The 19,921-nt window shown below is 36.0% G+C and overlaps 1 protein-coding gene across 2 annotated transcripts in view; it reads right to left on the minus strand.

The window, feature by feature from the left end:
• SCAMP1 (secretory carrier membrane protein 1) overlaps positions 1–19,921 on the minus strand; it is a 136,020-nt gene that overhangs the window by 17,509 nt on the left and 98,590 nt on the right. For both annotated transcript variants that reach the window (XM_079143589.1, XM_079143588.1), the window contains 2 exons: positions 11,927–12,028; positions 10,381–10,498 (listed from right to left, as the gene is read on the minus strand). In XM_079143589.1, the coding sequence (XP_078999715.1) occupies positions 10,381–10,498; positions 11,927–12,028 (220 nt within the window). The remainder of the gene's footprint in view (positions 1–10,380; positions 10,499–11,926; positions 12,029–19,921) is intronic.

Consider the following 19,921-nt stretch of genomic DNA (forward strand, 5'->3'; position numbering starts at 1 on the left):
GATAGAGACACTAGCATGTATTCTATCAGATCATAATGGATTGAAGTTAGAAATAAATGAAAGAGTAAAACACAGAAACTATTCCAACATCTGGAGATTAAACAATATGCTATTATATGACGAATGGATAACAGAAGATATTAGGAAGGAAATTAAAAAATTCTTAGAGGTAAATGAGAACAAAGAAACATCATATCAAAATCTCTGGGACACTATGAAAGCAGTACTTAGAGGGAAATTTATTTCATGGAGCGCATTTAATAAAAGAAGTAAAACTCAACAAATAAACAACCTAACACTACAGCTCAAAGCCCTAGAAAAAGAAGAACAAAACAGCACCAAAAGTAGTAGAAGACAGGAAATAGTTAAACTCAGAGCTGAAATCAATGAAATTGAAACAAAAGAAACAATACAAAAAATTGACAAAATAAATAGTTGGTTCTTCGAAAAAATAAACAAATTGATAACCTTTAGCCACACTAACAAAGAGAAGACGAGAGAAAACCAAAATCACTAAAATTTGGAATGAACAAGGAAATATCACAACAGACAGGATTGAAATACAAAACATAATTAGAACCTATTTTGAAAATCTATACTCCAACAAAATAGAAAATTTCGAAGACATCAACAGGTTTCTAGAGACATATGAATTGCCTAAACTGAACGAGGAGGACATACACAATTTAAATAGACCAATTTCAAGTACTGAAATAGAAGAAGTCATCAAAAGCCTACCAACAAAGAAAAGTCCGGGACCAGATGGGTTCTCAGCCGAGTTCTACAAACCCTTTAAAGAAGAGCTCATTCCAATACTTCTCAAAGTATTCCATAAAATAGAAGAGGAGGGAATCCTCCCAAACTCATTCTATGAAGCCAATATCACCCTGATACCTAAACCAGACAGAGACTCATCAAGGAAAGAAAATTTCAGACCAATATCCTTAATGAACATCGACGCAAAAATTCTCAACAAAATTTTAGCAAATCGCATACAAAAACATATTAAAAAGATAGTGCACCATGATCAAGTGGGTTTCATTCCAGGGATGCAAGGTTGGTTCAACATCAGGAAATCAATAAACATAATTCACCATATTAATAGACTTAAAGTCAAGAATCACATGATTATTTCAATAGATGCAGAAAAAGCATTTGATAAAATACAGCACCCCTTCATGCTCAAAACACTAGAAAAAATAGGGATAGTGGGAACATTCCTTAACATTGTAAAGTCCTCTATGCTAAGCCCATGGCCAATGTCATTCTAAATGGTCAAAAACTGAAAGCATTCCCCCTAAAAACTGGAACAAGGCAGGGATGCCCTCTTTCACCACTTCTATTCAACATCGTTCTGGAGACTCTGGCCAGAGCAATTAGACAAACCAAAGAAATTAAAGGGATACGAATTGGAAAAGAAGAACTCAAACTATCCCTGTTCGCTGATGACATGATTATATATTTAGAGGAACCTGGAAATTCCACCAGAAAACTCTTAGAACTCATAAGTGATTTCAGTAAAGTAGCAGGTTACAAGATCAATGCCCATAAATCCAACGCATTTTTATACATAAGTGATGAATCTTCAGAAAGAGAAATTAGGAAAATTACCCCATTCACAATAGCCTCGAAAAAAATAAAATACTTGGGAATCAATCTCACAAAAGAGGTGAAAGACCTCTACAACGAGAACTATACAACACTAAAGAAAGAAATTAAAGAACACCTTAGAAGATGGAAAGATCTTCCATGTTCTTGGATAGGAAGAATTAATATTGTCAAAATGGCCATACTACCTAAAGTGCTATACAAATTCAATGCAATTCCAATTAAAATCCCAATTGTGTACCTTACAGAAACAGAGCAAGCAATTATGAAATTCATCTGGAAGAATAAGAAACCCAGAATAGCTAAAGCAATCCTTAGCAGGAAGAGTGAAACAGGGGGTATTGCAATACCAGATCTTCAACTCTACTACAAAGCAATAGTAACAAAAACGGCATGGTATTGGTACCAAAATAGAACGGTAGATCAATGGTACAGAATAGAGGACACGGACACAAACCCAAATAAATACAATTTTCTCATACTAGACAAAGGGGCCAAAAATATGCAATGGAGAAAAGATAGCCTCTTCAACAAATGGTGCTGGGAGAATTGCAAATCCATATGCAACAGAATGAAACTAAACCCATATCTCTCACCATGCACGAAACTAAACTCAAAATGGATTAAGGACCTCGGAATCAGACCAGAGACCCTGCAGATTATAGAAGAAAAAGTAGGTCCAAATCTTCACCTTGTTGGTCTAGGACCAGACTTCCTTAACAGGACTCCCATAGCACAAGAAATAAAAGCTAGAATCAACCACTGGGATAGATTCAAACTAAAAAGCTTTCTCTCAGCAAAGGAAACTATCAGCAATGCGAAGAAAGAGCCTACAGAGTGGGAGAATATCTTTGCCAATCATACTTCAGATAGAGCACTAATCTCCAGAATCTATAAAGAACTCAAAAAACTCTACTCCAAGAATTCAAATAATCCAGTCGACAAATGGGCTAAAAAAATGAATAGACACCTCACAGAAGAAGATCTACAAGCAATCAACAAACATATGGAAAAATGTTCAACATCTCTAGTAATAAGAGAAATGTAAATCAAAACCACCCTAAGATTCCATCTCACCCCAATTAGAATGGCGATTATCAAAAATACGAGCAACAACAGGTGTTGGCGAGGATGTGGGGAGAAAGGTACCCTCATACACTGCTGGTGGGGCTGCAAATTAGTGCAGCCTCTCTGGAAAGCAGTGTGGAGATTCCTTAGAAAACTTGGAATGGACCCTCCATTTGACCCAGCTATTCCACTCCTTGGCCTATACCCAAAGGACTTAAAATCTGCATACTACAGAGATACAGCCACATCAATGTTCATAGCTGCTCAATTCACAATAGCCAGACTGTGGAACCAACCTAGATGCCCTTCAATTGATGAGTGGATAAAGAAACTATGGTATATATATACAATGGATATATACAATGGAATATCACTCAGCCATAAAGAATGATAAAATTATGGCATTTGAAGGCAAATGGATGAAATTGGAGAATATCATGCTAAGTGAGATAAGCCAATCTCAAAAAGCCAAAGGACGAATGATATCGCTAATAAGTGGAGGATGACACATAATGGGGGGGAGGGAAGGGTTAGTGTTAGGATTAGAGTTAGGGTTAGGGAGGGGGGCAAGTATGGAGGAAGGAACTACTGTATAGAGGGTAAAGAGGGGTGGGAGGGGTGGGGGGAAGGGAAGAAATAACGGAGTGAATCAAACAACATTACTCTATGTAAATTGATGATTACACAAATGGTATGCCTTTACGCCATGTACAAACAGAGAAACAACATGTATCCCATTTGTTTACAGTAAAAAAAAAAAAAAAAAAAAAAAGAAAGCCAGCATTACAGAACATTCTCAGCAAAATATTCCATGAGGAAGAGATGAAAAACAAAGAAGCAAATCAGCAAAGGGAGGAATTATCCTAAAGGAATTGTCAAATAAAGGAGGAAACAAGTCGTGTCAAATAAATAAATAAATAAAATTTAAAAAATGAAACAAATGACCGGGAAATCAAATCATATCTCAATAATAACCCTGAATGTTAATGGCCTGAACTCATCAATCAAAAGACACAGACTGGCAGATTGGATTAAAAAGAAAGATCCAACAATATGTTGCCTACAAGAGACTCACCTCATAGAAAAAGATACCCACAGACTAAAGGTGAAAGGATGGGGAAAAACATACCATGCACATGGACTCAGCAAAAAAGCTGGAGTATCCATCCTCATTTCTGATAATGTGGACTTCAAGCCAAAGTTAGTCAGAAGGGATAAAGAAGGTCATTTCATACTGCTTAAGGGAAGCATAAATCAGCAAGATATAACAATCATAAACATCTATGCCCCAAACAGTGGCTCATCCATGTATGTCAAACAAATCCTTCTCAATTTCGGAAACCAAATAGACCATAACACAATAATACTAAGTGATTTTAACATGCCTCTCTCACCACTGGACAGATCTTCCAGACAAAAATTGAACAAAAAACCATAGATCTCAATAACACAATCAATAATTTAGACTTAACGGACATTTATAGACTATACCATCCAACCAAGAGCGAATACACTTTCTTCTCAGCAGCACATGGATCCTTCTCTAAAATAGACCATATATTATGCCACAAAGCTAATGTTAGCAAATACAAGAAGATAGAGACACTAGCATGTATTCTATCAGATCATAAGGGATTGAAGTTAGAAATAAATGAAAGAGTAAAACACAGAAACTATTCCAACATCTGGAGATTAAACAATATGTTATTATATGATGAATGGATAACAGAAGATATTAGGAAGGAAATTAAAAAATTCTTAGAGGTAAATGAGAACAAAGAAACATCATATCAAAATCTCTGGGACACTATGAAAGCAGTACTTAGAGGGAAATTTATTTCACGGAGCGCATTTAATAAAAGAAGTAAAACTCAACAAATAAACGACCTAACACTACAGCTCAAAGCCCTAGAAAAGAAGAACAGACCAGCACCAAAAGTAGTAGAAGACAGGAAATAGTTAACTCGGAGCTGAAATCATGAATTGAAACAAAAGAAACAATACAAAAAATTGACAAAATAAATAGTTGGTTCTTGGAAAAAATAAACAAAATTGATTAAACCTTTAGCCACACTAACAAAGAGAAGACGAGAGAAAACCAAAATCACTAAAATTCGGATGAACAAGGAAATATCACAACAGACAGGATTGAAATACAAAACATAATTAGAACCTATTTTGAAAATCTATACTCCAACAAAACAGAAAACCTCGAAGACATCAACAGGTTTCTAGAGACATATAATTGCCTAAACTGAACGAGGAGGACATACACAATTTAAATAGACCAATTTCAAGTACTGAAATAGAAGAAGTCATCAAAAGCCTACCAACAAAGAAAAGTCCGGGACCAGATGGGTTCTCAGCCGAGTTCTACAAAAACCTTTAAAGAAGAGCTCATTCCAATACTTCTCAAAGTATTCCATGAATAGAAGAGGAGGGAACCCTCCCAAACTCATTCTATGAAGCCAATATCACCCTGATACCTAAACCAGACAGAGACTCATCAAGGAAAGAAAATTTCAGACCAATATCCTTAATGAACATCGATGCAAAAATTCTCAACAAAATTTTAGCAAATCGCATACAAAAACATATTAAAAAGATAGTGCACCATGATCAAGTGGGTTTCAACATCAGGAAATCAATAAACATAATTCACCCTATCAATAGACTTAAAGTCAAGAATCACATGATTGTTTCAATAGATGCAGAAAAAGCATTTGATAAAATACAGCACCCCTTCATGCTCAAAACACTAGAAAAAATAGGGATAGTGGGAACATTCCTTAACATTGTAAAGGACATCTACGCTAAGCCCATGGCCAATGTCATTCTAAATGGTGAAAAACTGAAAGCATTCCCCCTAAAAACTGGAACAAGGCAGGGATGCCCTCTTTCACCACTTCTATTCAACATCGTTCTGGAGACTCTGGCCAGAGCAATTAGACAAACCAAAGAAATTAAAGGGATACGAATTGGAAAAAGAAGAACTCAAACTATCCCTGTTCACTGATGACATGATTATATATTTAGAGGAACCTGGAAATTCCACCAGAAAACTCTTAGAACTCATAAGTGAATTCAGTAAAGTGGCAGGTTACAAGATCAATGCTCATAAATCCAAAGCATTTTTATACATAAGTGATGAATCCTCAGAAAGAGAAATTAGGAAAACTACCCCATTCACAATAGCCTCGAAAAAAATAAAATACTTGGGAATCATCTCACAAAAGAGGTGAAAAGAGGTGAAAGACCTCTACAATGAGAACTGCAGAACACTAAAGAAAGAAATTAAAGAACACCTTAGAAGATGGAAAGATCTCCCATGTTCTTGGATAGGAAGAATTAATATTGTCAAAATGGCCATACTACCTAAAGTACTATATGGATTCAATGCAATTCCAATTAAAATCCCAATGACGTACCTTACAGAAATAGAGCAAGCAATTATGAAATTCATCTGGAAGAATAAGAAACCCAGAATAGCTAAAGCAATACTTAGCAGGAAGAGTGAAACAGGGGGTATTGCAATATCAGATCTTCAACTCTACTCAAAGCAATAGTAACAAAAACAGCATGGTATTGGCACCAAAATAGAAAGGTAGATCAATAGTACAGAATAGAGGACACGGACACAAACCCAAATAAATACAATTTTCTCATACTAGACAAAGGGGCCAAAAATATGCAATGGAGAAAAGATAGCCTCTTCAACAAATGGTGCTGGGAGAATTGCAAATCCATATGCAACAGAATGAAACTAAACCCATATCTCTCACCATGCACGAAACTAAACTCAAAATGGATTAAAGACCTCGGAATCAGACCAGAGACCCTGCAAATTATAGAAGAAAAAGTAGGTCCAGATCTTCAACATGTTGGCTTAGGATCAGACTTCCTTAACAGGACTCCCATAGCACGAGAAATAAAAGCAATAATCAATAACTGGGATAGATTCAAACTAAAAAGCTTTCTCTCAGCAAAGGAAACTATCAGCAATGCGAAGAGAGAGCCTACAGAGTGGGAGAATATCTTTGCCAATCATACTTCAGATAGAGCACTAATCTCCAGAATCTATAAAGAACTCAAAAAACTCTACTCCAAGAATTCAAATAATCCAGTCAACAAATGGGCTAAGGAAATGAATAGACACTTCACAGAAGAAGATCTACAAGCAATCAACAAACATATGGAAAAATGTTCAACATCTCTAGTAATAAGAGAAATGCAAATCAAACCCACCCTAAGATTCCATCTCACCCCAATTAGAATGGCGATTATCAAGAATACAAGCAACAACAGGTATTGGCGAGGATGTGGGGAGAAAGGTATGCTTATACATTGCTGGTGGGGCTGCAAATTAGTGCAGCCACTATGGAAAGCAGTGTAGATTCCTTAGAAAACTTGGAATGGACCTACCATTTGACCCAGCTATCCCACTCCTTGGCCTATACCCAAAGGACTTAAAATCAGCATACTACAGAGATACAGCCACATCAATGTTCATAGCTGCTCAGTTTACAATAGCCAGACTGTGGAACCAACCTAGATGCCCTTCAATTGATGAGTGGATAAAGAAACTGTGGTATATATATACAATGGAATATTACTCAGCCATAAAGAATGATAAAATTATGGCATTTGCAGGCAAATGGATGAAATTGGAGAATATCATGCTAAGTGAGATAAGCCAATCTCAAAAAGCCAAAGGACGAATGATATCGCTAATAAGTGGAGGATGACACATAATGGGGGGGAGGGAAGGGTTAGTGTTATGGTTAGAGTTAGGGTTAGGGAGGGGGGCAAGTATGGAGGAAGGAACTACTGTATAGAGGGTAAAGAGGGGTGGGAGGGGTGGGGGGAAGGGAAAAAATAACAGAATGAATCAAACCACATTGCTCTATGTAAATTTATGATTACACAAATGTTATGCCTTTGCACCATGTACAAACAGAGAAACAACATGTATCCCATTTGTTTACAATAAAATTAAAAAAAAAAAGGAACACTTGGAATGGACCCATCATTTGACCCAGCTATCCTACTCCTTGGCCTGTACCCAAAGGACTTAAAATCAGCATACTACAGAGATACAGCCACATCAATGTTCACAGCTGCTCAATTCACAATATCCAGATTGTGGAATCAACCTAGATGTCCTTCAATTGATGAATGGATAAAGAAACTGTGGTATATATATATACAAGGGAGTATTACTCAGCCATAAAGAATAATAATATTATGGCATTTGCAGGCAAATGGATGAAATTGGAGAATATCATGCTAAGTGAGATAAGCCAATCTCAATAAAACAAAGGACAAACGATCTTGCTGATAAGTGGATGATGACACATAAAGGGGGGTGGGAGGGGAGTAAGACTGGAGGAAGGAGGAACTCTATAGAGGGAAAAGAGGGGTGGGAGGGGTAGGGGGGAAGGAAAAAATAACAGAATGAATCAAACATCATTACCCTATGTAAATGTATGATTACACAAATGGTATGCTGTTACTCCATGTACAAACAGAAACAACATGTATCCCATTTGTTTACAATAAAAATAAATTAAAATTTAAAAAAATAAAATAAAATGTGCAACTTGGCTGGGTGTGGTGGTGCATACCTGTAATCCCAGCGGCTAGGGAGGCAGAGGCAGGAGGATTGTGAGTTCAAAGTCGGCCTCATCAACTTGGTGAGGCCCTAAGCAACTCAGTGAGACCCTGTCTCTAAATAAAATATTAAAAAGGGCTGGGGATGTGGCTCAGTGATGGAGTGCCTCTGGTTTCAATCCCTAGTACCCAACCCCAAAATGTACAACTCAACAGTTTTAGTATATTCATAAAGTTGTGACTATAATACACAACTTAATTTTAGAACATTTTCATCACCCCAAGACATTTCATAACCATTAGAAGTCACACCCTACCCACAGGCAACCAAGCACTGATCTACTTTCTGTCTCTGTGGACGTAACTATTTAAGGCATTTTATTTAAAGAGAATCGCACAATATGTGATCTTAATAAATATTTCTTGAAGATGAATCAGAACATCTGGAAGGAGAGCCAGTGCTGAGAAGAGAGGGAAGCATTTATGATGCATCCCTGTGAGAAGATGACACCAGTCAGCGGAGATAGAAAGGAGCAGCTGAGATGCAGAAGGATCACCTCCTCCAAACCCAAGATCCTCCGGGTAGAAAGGACACAGAAGCAATGATGGAGGATGAAAAAGAGTTTACAGCACAAAGTGCAGACAGCTGGCTGCATCTAAGACCTTTAATTATAAGTGGGATAAAGAAACAGGGGAGAAAGAGCAGCAGCAGTAGAATACAAATACAAAGGCCTAGGAAGAGGGGCCCCCTGTGGTACAGAAAGCTGTAGTGGTCAAGGAGAAGCAAATATGAAAGGGGGGTGCTATAGGATTTAGTAACTTAGCAAGCTGAGTTGCAATGGTATATGTGTTTAATGCAAAAAGTAAAAGTGGGGGGAAAAAAGTCTCAAAATATTTACAGGAAGAATAGCCCAGGCTTCATAAGGGTTTGAGAAGGAGAAAAGTCAAATGCATAAGTAAAGTATTTCAAGAGTGCAAAGTAGTGTTAAATATACGACAGAATTGCTTTTATATGCATTACTATTTATTCTCAAGATACTAGACAGTAAAAATTTACCAAAAAAAGTAAGAACTTTTTCTTTAAAGTAAGACTCACCAAATAGTCCCTATCATTTTTAAACAAAAGTGTTAATTCCAGGGTCTCTATATCATGCTTGAACACATGGGGAATATCAAATATATATCCAATGAAACTAAATAAACAAAGAAAAATACTGACTTATCTTGCACCCTATAATGATTGTTTTTTAAGGCAGTAAAAACAAACTTGGGAATTCTATAGGAAGAAGTATAGTTAAGATAATTAGGTAGTTATTAAAACAAAATTCATATCATAACCCAGCTTTTAGACTATCACCAGCTCATTTGATACTCTTAAATAATTTAGTATCTTTAATTTTAAATATGGATAAAATACACATGCCACACAATTTTACTTCTACCTATTAAGAAGGCAAATAGGCTTCATCTTCAAAACAGAAATTAGAGTATGTAAAAGATAAAAAGTTTTAAAATTTGGTTGACTCTCCAATTCATGAAAGCAGTCTTCAGCTAACAGGTCTTAAAAATAGAGGTTGAGTATCCTTATTCTAAATGCTTGGGACCAAGAGTGCTTCAGATTTCAAAATACCTGCAAATACATAATGAGGTATCCTGGGGATAAAGCCAGGTTTATACATGAACTTTATTTATTTTTCATACATATCCTATACCTGAGGGTATAGCCTGAGGGCAAACTTATACAATATTTATAATGTGTCTGCATTCAACAACAACCTGTCATGTGAGGTCAGGTGTGGAATTTTCTACTTGGGGCATTGTGAAAATGGTCAAAAGTTTCACATTTTGAAGCATTTTAGATTTAGGATTAGGGATGTACAATCTGTATCCTTTTTTTATCTGGAAGATGCAAACATGACACAATTTTCTAAAATATGTTCTATGCATAACTTTTCATTGTAAAAGGTACTTCTCAGCAGCAAACTTGCACAAGAACAACAAAACAGCTTGAGGTTACACTGAATAGCAAAACGGGAGAACGAGAACTTCCCATCAGGCTCACTAGGAAAATGACAGCCCGAAAGCCACACTTACTTTTTTGAACATGACGAGTGAGATGACTGCTGATGCTGTGAAGAGAGCTGCTATGACTATCATCATGATCCCAACAGGAATGTTCTGGTTGAGACCAGTAAGGGATGAAATCCAACCACTACAAAACAACAAAGAGAAAGGTGTAGTTAGGCAAATAAGTTCATGCAGACGTCTTTAATGTAATATAATAACTAACCTACGTTCAGCACTTACGAGGCAAGCAATGTTCAAATTCTTTATACGTATTAGCTCATTTAATTCTGACAAGATCATCATCTCATAAGAGAGGTGCTATTTTTACGCTCTATTTTGCAGATGAGAAACTGGGTCACAGAGATGCTCAGTGCCCAAGTTCACAGTGCTAATAAATAGCATAGTCTGAACTCATAAGCAAATGAAACCCCTGAGCCTCAAGTGTTTACTACCACATTATGGCATTGTTTAAGCTTATGAGTTCATTGCCATTTTTAGATGCCCATTTTAAATTCTGCCAAATTATGGAAGGAAATATTTGCAAACCACATATTCAACACAGGATTAGCTTCGAAAATACAAAAATAACTTTAAAAGTTCAACAATACGAAAAAAATTATTTAGAAAATAGGCAAAATGCATGATGAGACAATTCACTAAGAGGACATAAAGATGGCAAATAAACGAATGAAAAGATGTTCAATTTCATTAGTCATTAGGGTAATGCAAATTCAAACCACAATGAGATATCATGACACATCTATCAGGACGGCTAACATAAAAGATAGTGGCAACACCAAATGATGTGGAGGCTGAATCACTCATAACTGTTGGTGGGATTTTAAAATTGTACAGTCATTCTGGAAAACAGTTTGTCACTTTCTTTAAAAAACAAACAAACAAACAAAAAAGCACATGCAACTTCTCTACAACCCAACTGATTATACTCTCATCCCAGAGGAATGAAAATTTACGTTCACACAAAAAACTGCTCATGAATGCTCACAGCAGCTTTATTGATAATAGCTTCAAACTGGAAACAATCCAGATATTCCTCAACTGGTGAATGGTTAAACAAACTGTGGTACATCCATACCATGGAATACCACTCAAGAATAAAAAGCAAGAAGCTAATATACACATAACAACTTGGATGACTCTCCAGAGGATTATGCTGGGTGTAAAAGCCAACAGTTGTACACTGTATGATTCCCTTTAAAAAACAATAAAATGACAGACTAACCAAAATGACAAACAGATTAGTGGTTGCTAGGGGTTAATGAAGGATTGGGAACAGGACCTCTATGAGTGTGGCTATAAAGAAGTATTACATGCACATTTTATTAACAAGAGAGAATATGCTATTTTATAAAATGGGAACATAATTTTCAGAGAGAGTGGTTTGTCCAAAGGTTATGTGTCTTGGGACATTTTAAAATTGTGTTCCTTGCCATTTATCTTATTTGTTTGCTTTGGCTAATCTGACTTTTCTGTGTAAACCACATTAGGATACGAAAAATTATAAACAAATGTTAGATTAACAACTTAAAACTAATAAAATAAATAAACTTACCAATTGCCCCAATTATGAAATCCTGCAGCCTGGAGTACATGCACAGCAAACTGACAAATATAGACGAAGAAGAATACAAAGAATCTGAAAGAACTGTCACTCCTTTGAAAAAAGAGAGAGAGAAGGAGAGGAAAAAGAGGGAAAAGGTCATTTTTCTCATGAATTTTACATTCACATGCAGACTGGCATGCAAACCTTACAAAAAAGTGGCGACTACCCTAGGCTTAAAATTAAAATAGAAATATTATTATAATTTATTTGACCCTTTCATGTAAATATTCAATATTATTCCAATCTCATTGTCCTTTCAATTTCTAACTGCACCACAATCCATCTTGACAAATCTGCTTTTCTTTGTTTTTATTTGTTCTAGTTAGTTCTACATGACAGTAGAATGCATTTTGACACATCATACATAAATGGAGTATAACTTCCCGTTCTGCTTGTACATGATGTAGAGTCATTAAGGTTGTGTAATCACATATGCACATAGGGGAATAATGTCCAATTTATTCTACTATCCTTCCTGCCCTCATATCCCCTCCCCTCCCTTAACTCACCTCTGTTTAAAGTACTTCTATTTTTCCCTAGCCCCCCTTATTCAACTTTCCTTTTTTAAATAAACTTCACAGAATTATACTATACAATAAACTACAAATATTTAAAATACACAATTTAATAAGTATTGAAATGTATTCACTATATACATGTTGAAGTATGTACATGCCTGGACTTTCCCCTCTCAATACTATGAGCATATACTGTTTTCTGTACCCCTGGATAATTCTTCCCTTTTCTCTCTTCCCTACTTTACCAGCAGCTTTCTGTCATCATATTTTACCTATTTCAGAGCTTTATATACAGGGGATGGTAGAGTATAACCCTCTTTCTGGTCTGGATTCTTTCACTCAGCACTATTAGAATTAAGATTCAACCATGCTGTGGCATGTATCAGAAATTCATATCTTTTCATTGCTGAATAATGTTCCATTTCATAGATATGCCTCTGTTTATCCATTCACTATTGATGAACATTTAAGTTGTTTAGTTTTGTTTAACTACTAAAGTTACTATGAACACTACTATATAAGACTTCATATGAACATATGTTTCCTTTCTCTTGGGTAAGTACCAACAGGTGGAAAGGTGGAAACACAGAAGTGTTTGTTAAATTTTTAAGAAACTGCAAAATTGTTTTATAAAGGGGTTGTTCCATTTTACATTCCCACAGGCAGGGTAGGAGTATTCCAGCTCCTCCACATCTTACTAACACTTGGTAATGTCAGTCTTTGTAATGCTAGCTATTCCAATATGTGTATAGTAGTATCTTATTTGTTTTTTAAACTTTTTTTAATTTGTCAATGGACCTTTATTTTATTTATTTATATGTGGTGCTGAGAATCAAACCCAGTGCCTCACACATTCAAGACAAGAGCTCTCCCACTGAACTACAATCCCAGACCCCTTATTTGGTTTTAATTTTTATTTTCCTAATGAGTAACACTGTTAAGTATCCTTGCATGTCATCCATAGATCTTCTTTGGTGAGTTATTTATTAAAATCTCTTTTTCTGATGTTTTAAATGTATTCTTCCCCTTATCCTTGAGTTTTTAGAGTTTTTCTAATATAGATTCTAGATATACAAATTCTTTACTAAATATATGATTGGCAGATATTTTCTCCCCAGCTTATGATTTTGTCTTTTCAATTTATGTATATGTGTGTATGTAAATATGTGTTTTTAAAGAGAAGAACATCTTAATAACTCCTTTTGAAAAGAAGTTTTGCCTTTTCTGAATTTCACTTTACCTATTCATTATTTTATAGATCTTGCTTTTCTTATTGTATTCTAAAGAATCTGTGCCAAAGCTAAGGAAATAATTGTTCTCTTCTAGAAGTTTGAATTTATTCAGCTTTACATTTTAGTCTATACTGTTTTGAATTAATTTTAAAAAAATATAACACAAGGTATGAATTGAAATACTTTTTTAAATTTAATTTAATTTTATTGGTACCAGAAATTGGACCCAGGGGTGCTTAACCACTAAGCCACATCCCCAATCCTTGTTATAAAATTTTTCATCTTGAGACAGGTCTCACTAAGTTGGTTAGGGCCTTGCTAAATTGCTGTAGCTGGTTTTGAACTTGGATCCTCCTGCCTCACTCAGCCTCCAGAGCCTCTGGGATTATAGGCATGCACCACTGTGCTCAGCCAGCATCATTTCTTAACTATGACTTCTTGGTACTGCTTTGGTTTTTTTATCTTTCTCAAAAATCATTCATCTATGGGTGGATCTATGTTCATTTCTGGACACTCTATTCTGGGCCATTGTTCTCTTTGTCTACCTTTATGTCAACATTATACTATTTTGATTACTGAAGCATTCCAAGCTTCAAAGTCTTCAAATTAGGGACTTAGTTAATCGACTTTATTGTTCCTTTGCAGTTGTTCTATTTTAAGACTTACATGTTTTACATTTGCCTTTTAGAATCACCATGCCTTATTTCCTGAAAAGAGCCTGCTGGAATCTGTTTATATTTTCTACATAAATGACCATGCATCTATGAATAAAGATAGTTCTTCCTTTCTAACCTGGATACCTTTTTTTTCTTTTCCTTGCCTGATTATGCTGGCCAGAACTTGCAATACAATATTGAATAGAAGTGCTGACTGAATGAATGTCTGTTACAGTTTGGATATGTGACATCCCCCAAAAGCTCATGTGTGAAACAATGCAAGAACAGTCAGACATAAAGTGAGTGGGTTATGAGGGTTTTAACCTAGTCCTTCGATGGATTAACTGGGTGGTAACAGGAGGCCGGCAGGGTGTGGCTGGAGGAGGTAGCTCACTGGGGGTGTGCTGTCGGAGTCTATGTTTTATTCCTGGTGAGCAGAGTTCTCTGCTTCCTATCGCCATGTCCTCAGCTGCTTTCCTCCTCCATGTCCTTCCACTGTGGTGTTCTGCCTCTCCTCAGGCCCAGAGCTATGGACTGAGACTCTTAAACTGTGAGCCAAATAAACTTTTCCTCCCCTATGTTGTCCTTGTCAGGGTTTTTGGTCACAATTCTGACTAAAACAATGTCCTTATCATTCCTGATCCAAGGTAGTTTTTATAGATGCCTTTATTGGGTTAAGAAAGTCCCTTTTTATTCCAAGTTGGCTCAAGAAAGGATGTTGTATTTAACCTAAAAGGATGTTGGATTTTGCCCTATGCATCAAGATAAACATATGTTTTTTAGACCATGTGATATGATGAATTGTGGCTACTTAATTTTCTAATGTTAAACCAACTTTAAATTCTTGGAAGAAGCTTCACCCACTTGATCATCACATAGTATCCTTTTAATACACTGTGGGTTGTCAGTTTGGCAACATTTTAAATTATCCTTAAGTTTTCCTATTTCTGTTCATCACAGTGATTATTCCTGGCCCTCAATGTTTCACTTAATTTCAGCATTAACTGTTCATCAAAGAGGAAAACAGAGGTCACTGGAATAAATTCCCACACCTTCCTACTTCACAGATAAGGTCCTTCCTGCTTCTCTGTGAAGAGGCAGTGTCTGTACCCGCAAAGCTAACACTAGCGTAAGAAACCTTTAGCCTGTCCTCTCAGTGCCTCCCAAGAGCTCCACTCCACCAGTTACTTATTGTCTGCCCTGAGGAGACTTTGCCTCTTCCACTGGGTTCTTCCCTTCAGAGCATATACACAAAGTTTTTTCAAAGAGCCCTCCTTTAACTCAGTCTTCCCCCAAAACTTCCACCTCTAACTTCCTCCTTCCCCTCAGTGACAAAAGTCTTGAAGGAACAATATACCAATGATTTCCTCAAACTTTCTCCTCTAATTGGCTTTTTAATCCTCTGTAACCTGGCTTCTCTACACATATTCCACTATTAACTCTTCAAAGTCATGAGATATCCATGAATTTCCAAATCAAATTTCTCAGTCTCTACTTTGTTATGCTTTCAACACTGAAAATCCTCGCTCTTAGCCCCTGGCTTGTGTAATTTTACTCACTTCTATTTCTGTCGCTTCTCTGATCTAGACTGTGTCTCAGGTTTTTTTTTGTTGTTGTTGTTTTGCTTTTCTGTACCCATCTCCTCTATGTCCAACTGTGTTGACAGGAAAGCACCTGAAGCGATTCTTATATCTTCTAATGTTTGGGAATTATCTATCACAGGATAAAGTCCAAATAATGTGACAGTATATATACCTCTTCATAAAACATACCTACAGCCTCTGTTCCAGCTCCTCTTACCAGAAGGACAAGTCTTGCTACCTCAGTACCTTTATTTAAATACTCTGCCTGGAATGGCCAACACAGTTCTCTTTTCTGCCTGGCAGACATGCACCCGCCCTTTCAGATGACCCACACCCAAGGATGGGACAATCAGGCTTCACTCTCTAAAGGGAATAAAGCCCAAATTTAGAATTTGAAATTCTTCTGTTCCTTCTCCCCAACCTATTTATTAATCATTTATTTCATAGCATGAACTCCATACATATATATTTTATTCTTTGGGTTAAAATCAGATACTATCATTATTTATCTGTTGTTCAAATTGTTCCAGCTTAAGCCTTTTAAAATCTGTTTAGTATTTGATGATCTGTACTCATTTTGAGTCTTCCCTGTTCATGAGCCACTATTCAAAGGTACAAAAGAATAATGTTTAATGCTTTGATAATAACGTTTTCTACTTTAGTCATTTAAATCAAATGGTCATTGATAATAATTCTATCAGTAATATGTTACAGCAAAGTTAGTATTAATTAATGATATATAGATTAGGAAAATTGCCAACGAAAACAATAAACCACAAATAGAAACTCCATGTGTGTCTCATCTCTCTGGGCTCACTAAGTAATCAAAATATCACTAACTTAGTAATCAATTTTTTTTTTTACTCTTTTGAAGAAGTCACTTTTGAAACATTCCTATTTCCCTAATCATTAGCAGAACATAAGAATACAACTTAATATTTTCTTATTTCTTGTTAAATATTTTACTTTTATTATTTGTGTATCAAGAAACCGGAAGAACAATATTATATGGTTCTCTGATTAATCTCTAAAGGCTTCATAATTATTTCAGTTACCCAAGAGGGATCTTTTACTTCCAAATTCAGAGATAAATTTTAGAAGTTGAAACTATTTCATTATAACTTTTAGTTAAGAAATTTTTTGAAGGGTACCAAGTATGTTTTTTAAAAAGTTAAGCAGTACTACTAAAAAATTGCTTCTAAAATATTGTTCCCAAATACAAATGGCTTCCCTTTCTCTTTTGTATGTACGGTGAGTACACATGAATGTATAGGTAGCATGTAAAACTGATAAATTGGAAACCTCAAAAAATTTTGAACCCCATTTTGTCTACTTTTATTGTTCAAGAAAGCTATATAGGTTTCTTCTTTTTCTTTTTCCCTCTGTGATACTGGAGATCAAACCCAGGGCCTCCCCAAATTATACCCCCACCCATAAATAACTTTCTCAATAGTGTATTTACCTTATTTGTCTAACAAACTTTCTGTTTCTAATAATGTGACAATAAAATTCATTCCATTGTACAGTGACCATATGAATATTTATTTTTAAATACTTCAAAGTTCTCTAAAAAAATACAAAACTGTATTCTAGCACTTAACTGTATGGACTCGTTTTTAAGAAAGAGTAAAACCTTCCTGTACCTGATATGCCCAAAGTATTGCAAAGGCAAAAATCAGTCAACTTTTTCAAAAAGTTGCCTTGGTTTTCTAACTAGACAACAATCATTGAAAATATAATTATTTATATCAAAGTAATACTTAAAAAGTAAATTTGATGCCTATGAAAATTTATTATAAACCTGAGTTAGTCACACTGCTATGAGGCATATTAACTATAATTCCCAATATACCGAACTCTGTACAAAGTGTAGATTAACAAACTAAAGCGATACTACCATCACAGGAGGATTAAGTTCATTCAAGATGCTTAGGGGAAAGGCAGGTAAAGATGAGGAATTCTGTAGACCCCCAGGAGGTCTGAACTGAACTAGGACCAGAAAAGGACCAGAAGAAAAATCATAATTGGGGGTAGAAGGACTACAACTGGCCTTCATCACTAAAAGCAGTGGGTTTGCAGACAGGAAGAGATTAGGAAGTCAATCTCTGGGCTATTATTTAAACAATCCACCTTGTACTTAGCCTTTTTTTTTTCCCCCCCTGGGGATGCAACTCAGGCCCTTGCACTTGCCAGGTAAGTGCTCTACCACGGAGCTACTTAACCATCACGGGGGAAAAAGTAAAACCATAGTTAGAACAACAATATAAGTTAATTAAAGTTAGTTGCTTTAAATTGTAATCTGCCTCAGTTTATAATGAAGTATTTGTGGCATCATGAATATTCATTCTTAATAAATCCACCTACTAATATATTTCCTGGTCCGAATGAATGAATGAATGAATGAATGAATAAAGGCTTCCCACTACTTACATCCTGGCTTTTTCAGATCAAAGCCTATTAGAAAACTGAATTTTAAATAAACCAGTGGTTTGGATTTAATGTGTTCTGCAAAGTTGAAGCACAGGCTTACAGAAAATTTCTTCCCTAAATTATCACAATAAATCTCAGATGATAGATTTATATGATCTTTACAAGATCATATAAATTTCATAAGCCAAACAATATCAGAGAGATTAATTATAACTATGGTTTGGGGGAGCAGGGAGGGACAAAGTATTTCATGATTTTAAAAGAACTAATAGAAACTCTATACATTAACTATTTTAAGGGAGCATAAGCTAACAAAAATACTATCACCTTTGCCTTTGGCAGCTCAACACAGTGGTTAAGAGAATACAGTTTCAGTGAGTGATATTGGGTTTGAATCCAACCCACTCAAAACTCTAACTTCAGGCAAAATGCTAAGCCTAAGCTGTTTTCATTTACAAATGGAATGATAGTAGAACCTCATTTTGTTCCCCAAAAATGATACATGTAAAGATGCATAGCACATAGGAAAAAACTACTAGTTGTTCCTTGTTAGTACCACTAATCACACTAATAAAATTCTGCACCAAAATAAACTGTTTTGCTCCCAGATGTGAGATTAGGTCGCTGATAAGATCTTGAAAGTTTACGGAACATGGACAACTTAATCTCTACTACTAGAACCAAGTAACATATGAAATCTTTGATGATGCAAAGGCATTAGAATAAAAAGAAACCTAGGAAGTACAGCTGCTTTACTTGTTTTAGGTACTTGGAATCTTGGAATCCAAGATTCTCTAAATCAGACCCACTTTCCCTCTAATAACTGTTGAAATCAGTTCTTTCTCTAGAAGAGGGATTCCAAAAACAGACTTGAAAAGGTAGTACCATGAGCCCTGTCAAATCATGCAACAAATTTGCAAATTTTTTTTCAAGGAAGAGAATTCAAAGATTTACAGTGCAGTCTATGGCTTTAAAACTGTAAGAACCACTCACTACCTCAGCCCAGATAAAAACAGGATGGAAAAGATCCTGAACTCTGTCTTCTTCCCATCTGTGTTCTGCCAAAAGCCGGGAGACCTAATAAAATTTTCAACCTGAACAATCCTGAACCTAGACCACAACCTGGGCTCAAACTCTATATCCTCTATACTTGACTATTTTAAAAAACAGCTAACATGTTTTGATCATTATGTGCCAGAGACCATGATAAACACAAAGCATCATCCCTTGAGTCCTTAAAACACCCCATGAGGTAGGGACTAGTACCAATTCCATTTTACTCCATGTAAAGAGATTAAATAGGGTTTCAAGATGGCGGCCTAGAGGGTGGCTGCATTTCATGTTGCTCCAGGACTCAGGATTCAAAAGAGGAGATATTGAGACGCTTGGGACCAACTCAAAGCAGCCAGGTGACTCTCACCCCCTGGGGAGGCATCCCGGATGGGACGGTGGTCCCGGAACGCAGGAAACTTTGTGAAGTAGAACTGCCGGCGAGACGCCCCTCCCCCCGCTGGAGCAGTGAACT

The sequence above is a fragment of the Sciurus vulgaris genome, assembly GCF_902686455.1.
Source record: "Sciurus vulgaris genome assembly, chromosome: 6".
Classification (NCBI taxonomy): Eukaryota; Metazoa; Chordata; class Mammalia; order Rodentia; family Sciuridae; genus Sciurus; species Sciurus vulgaris.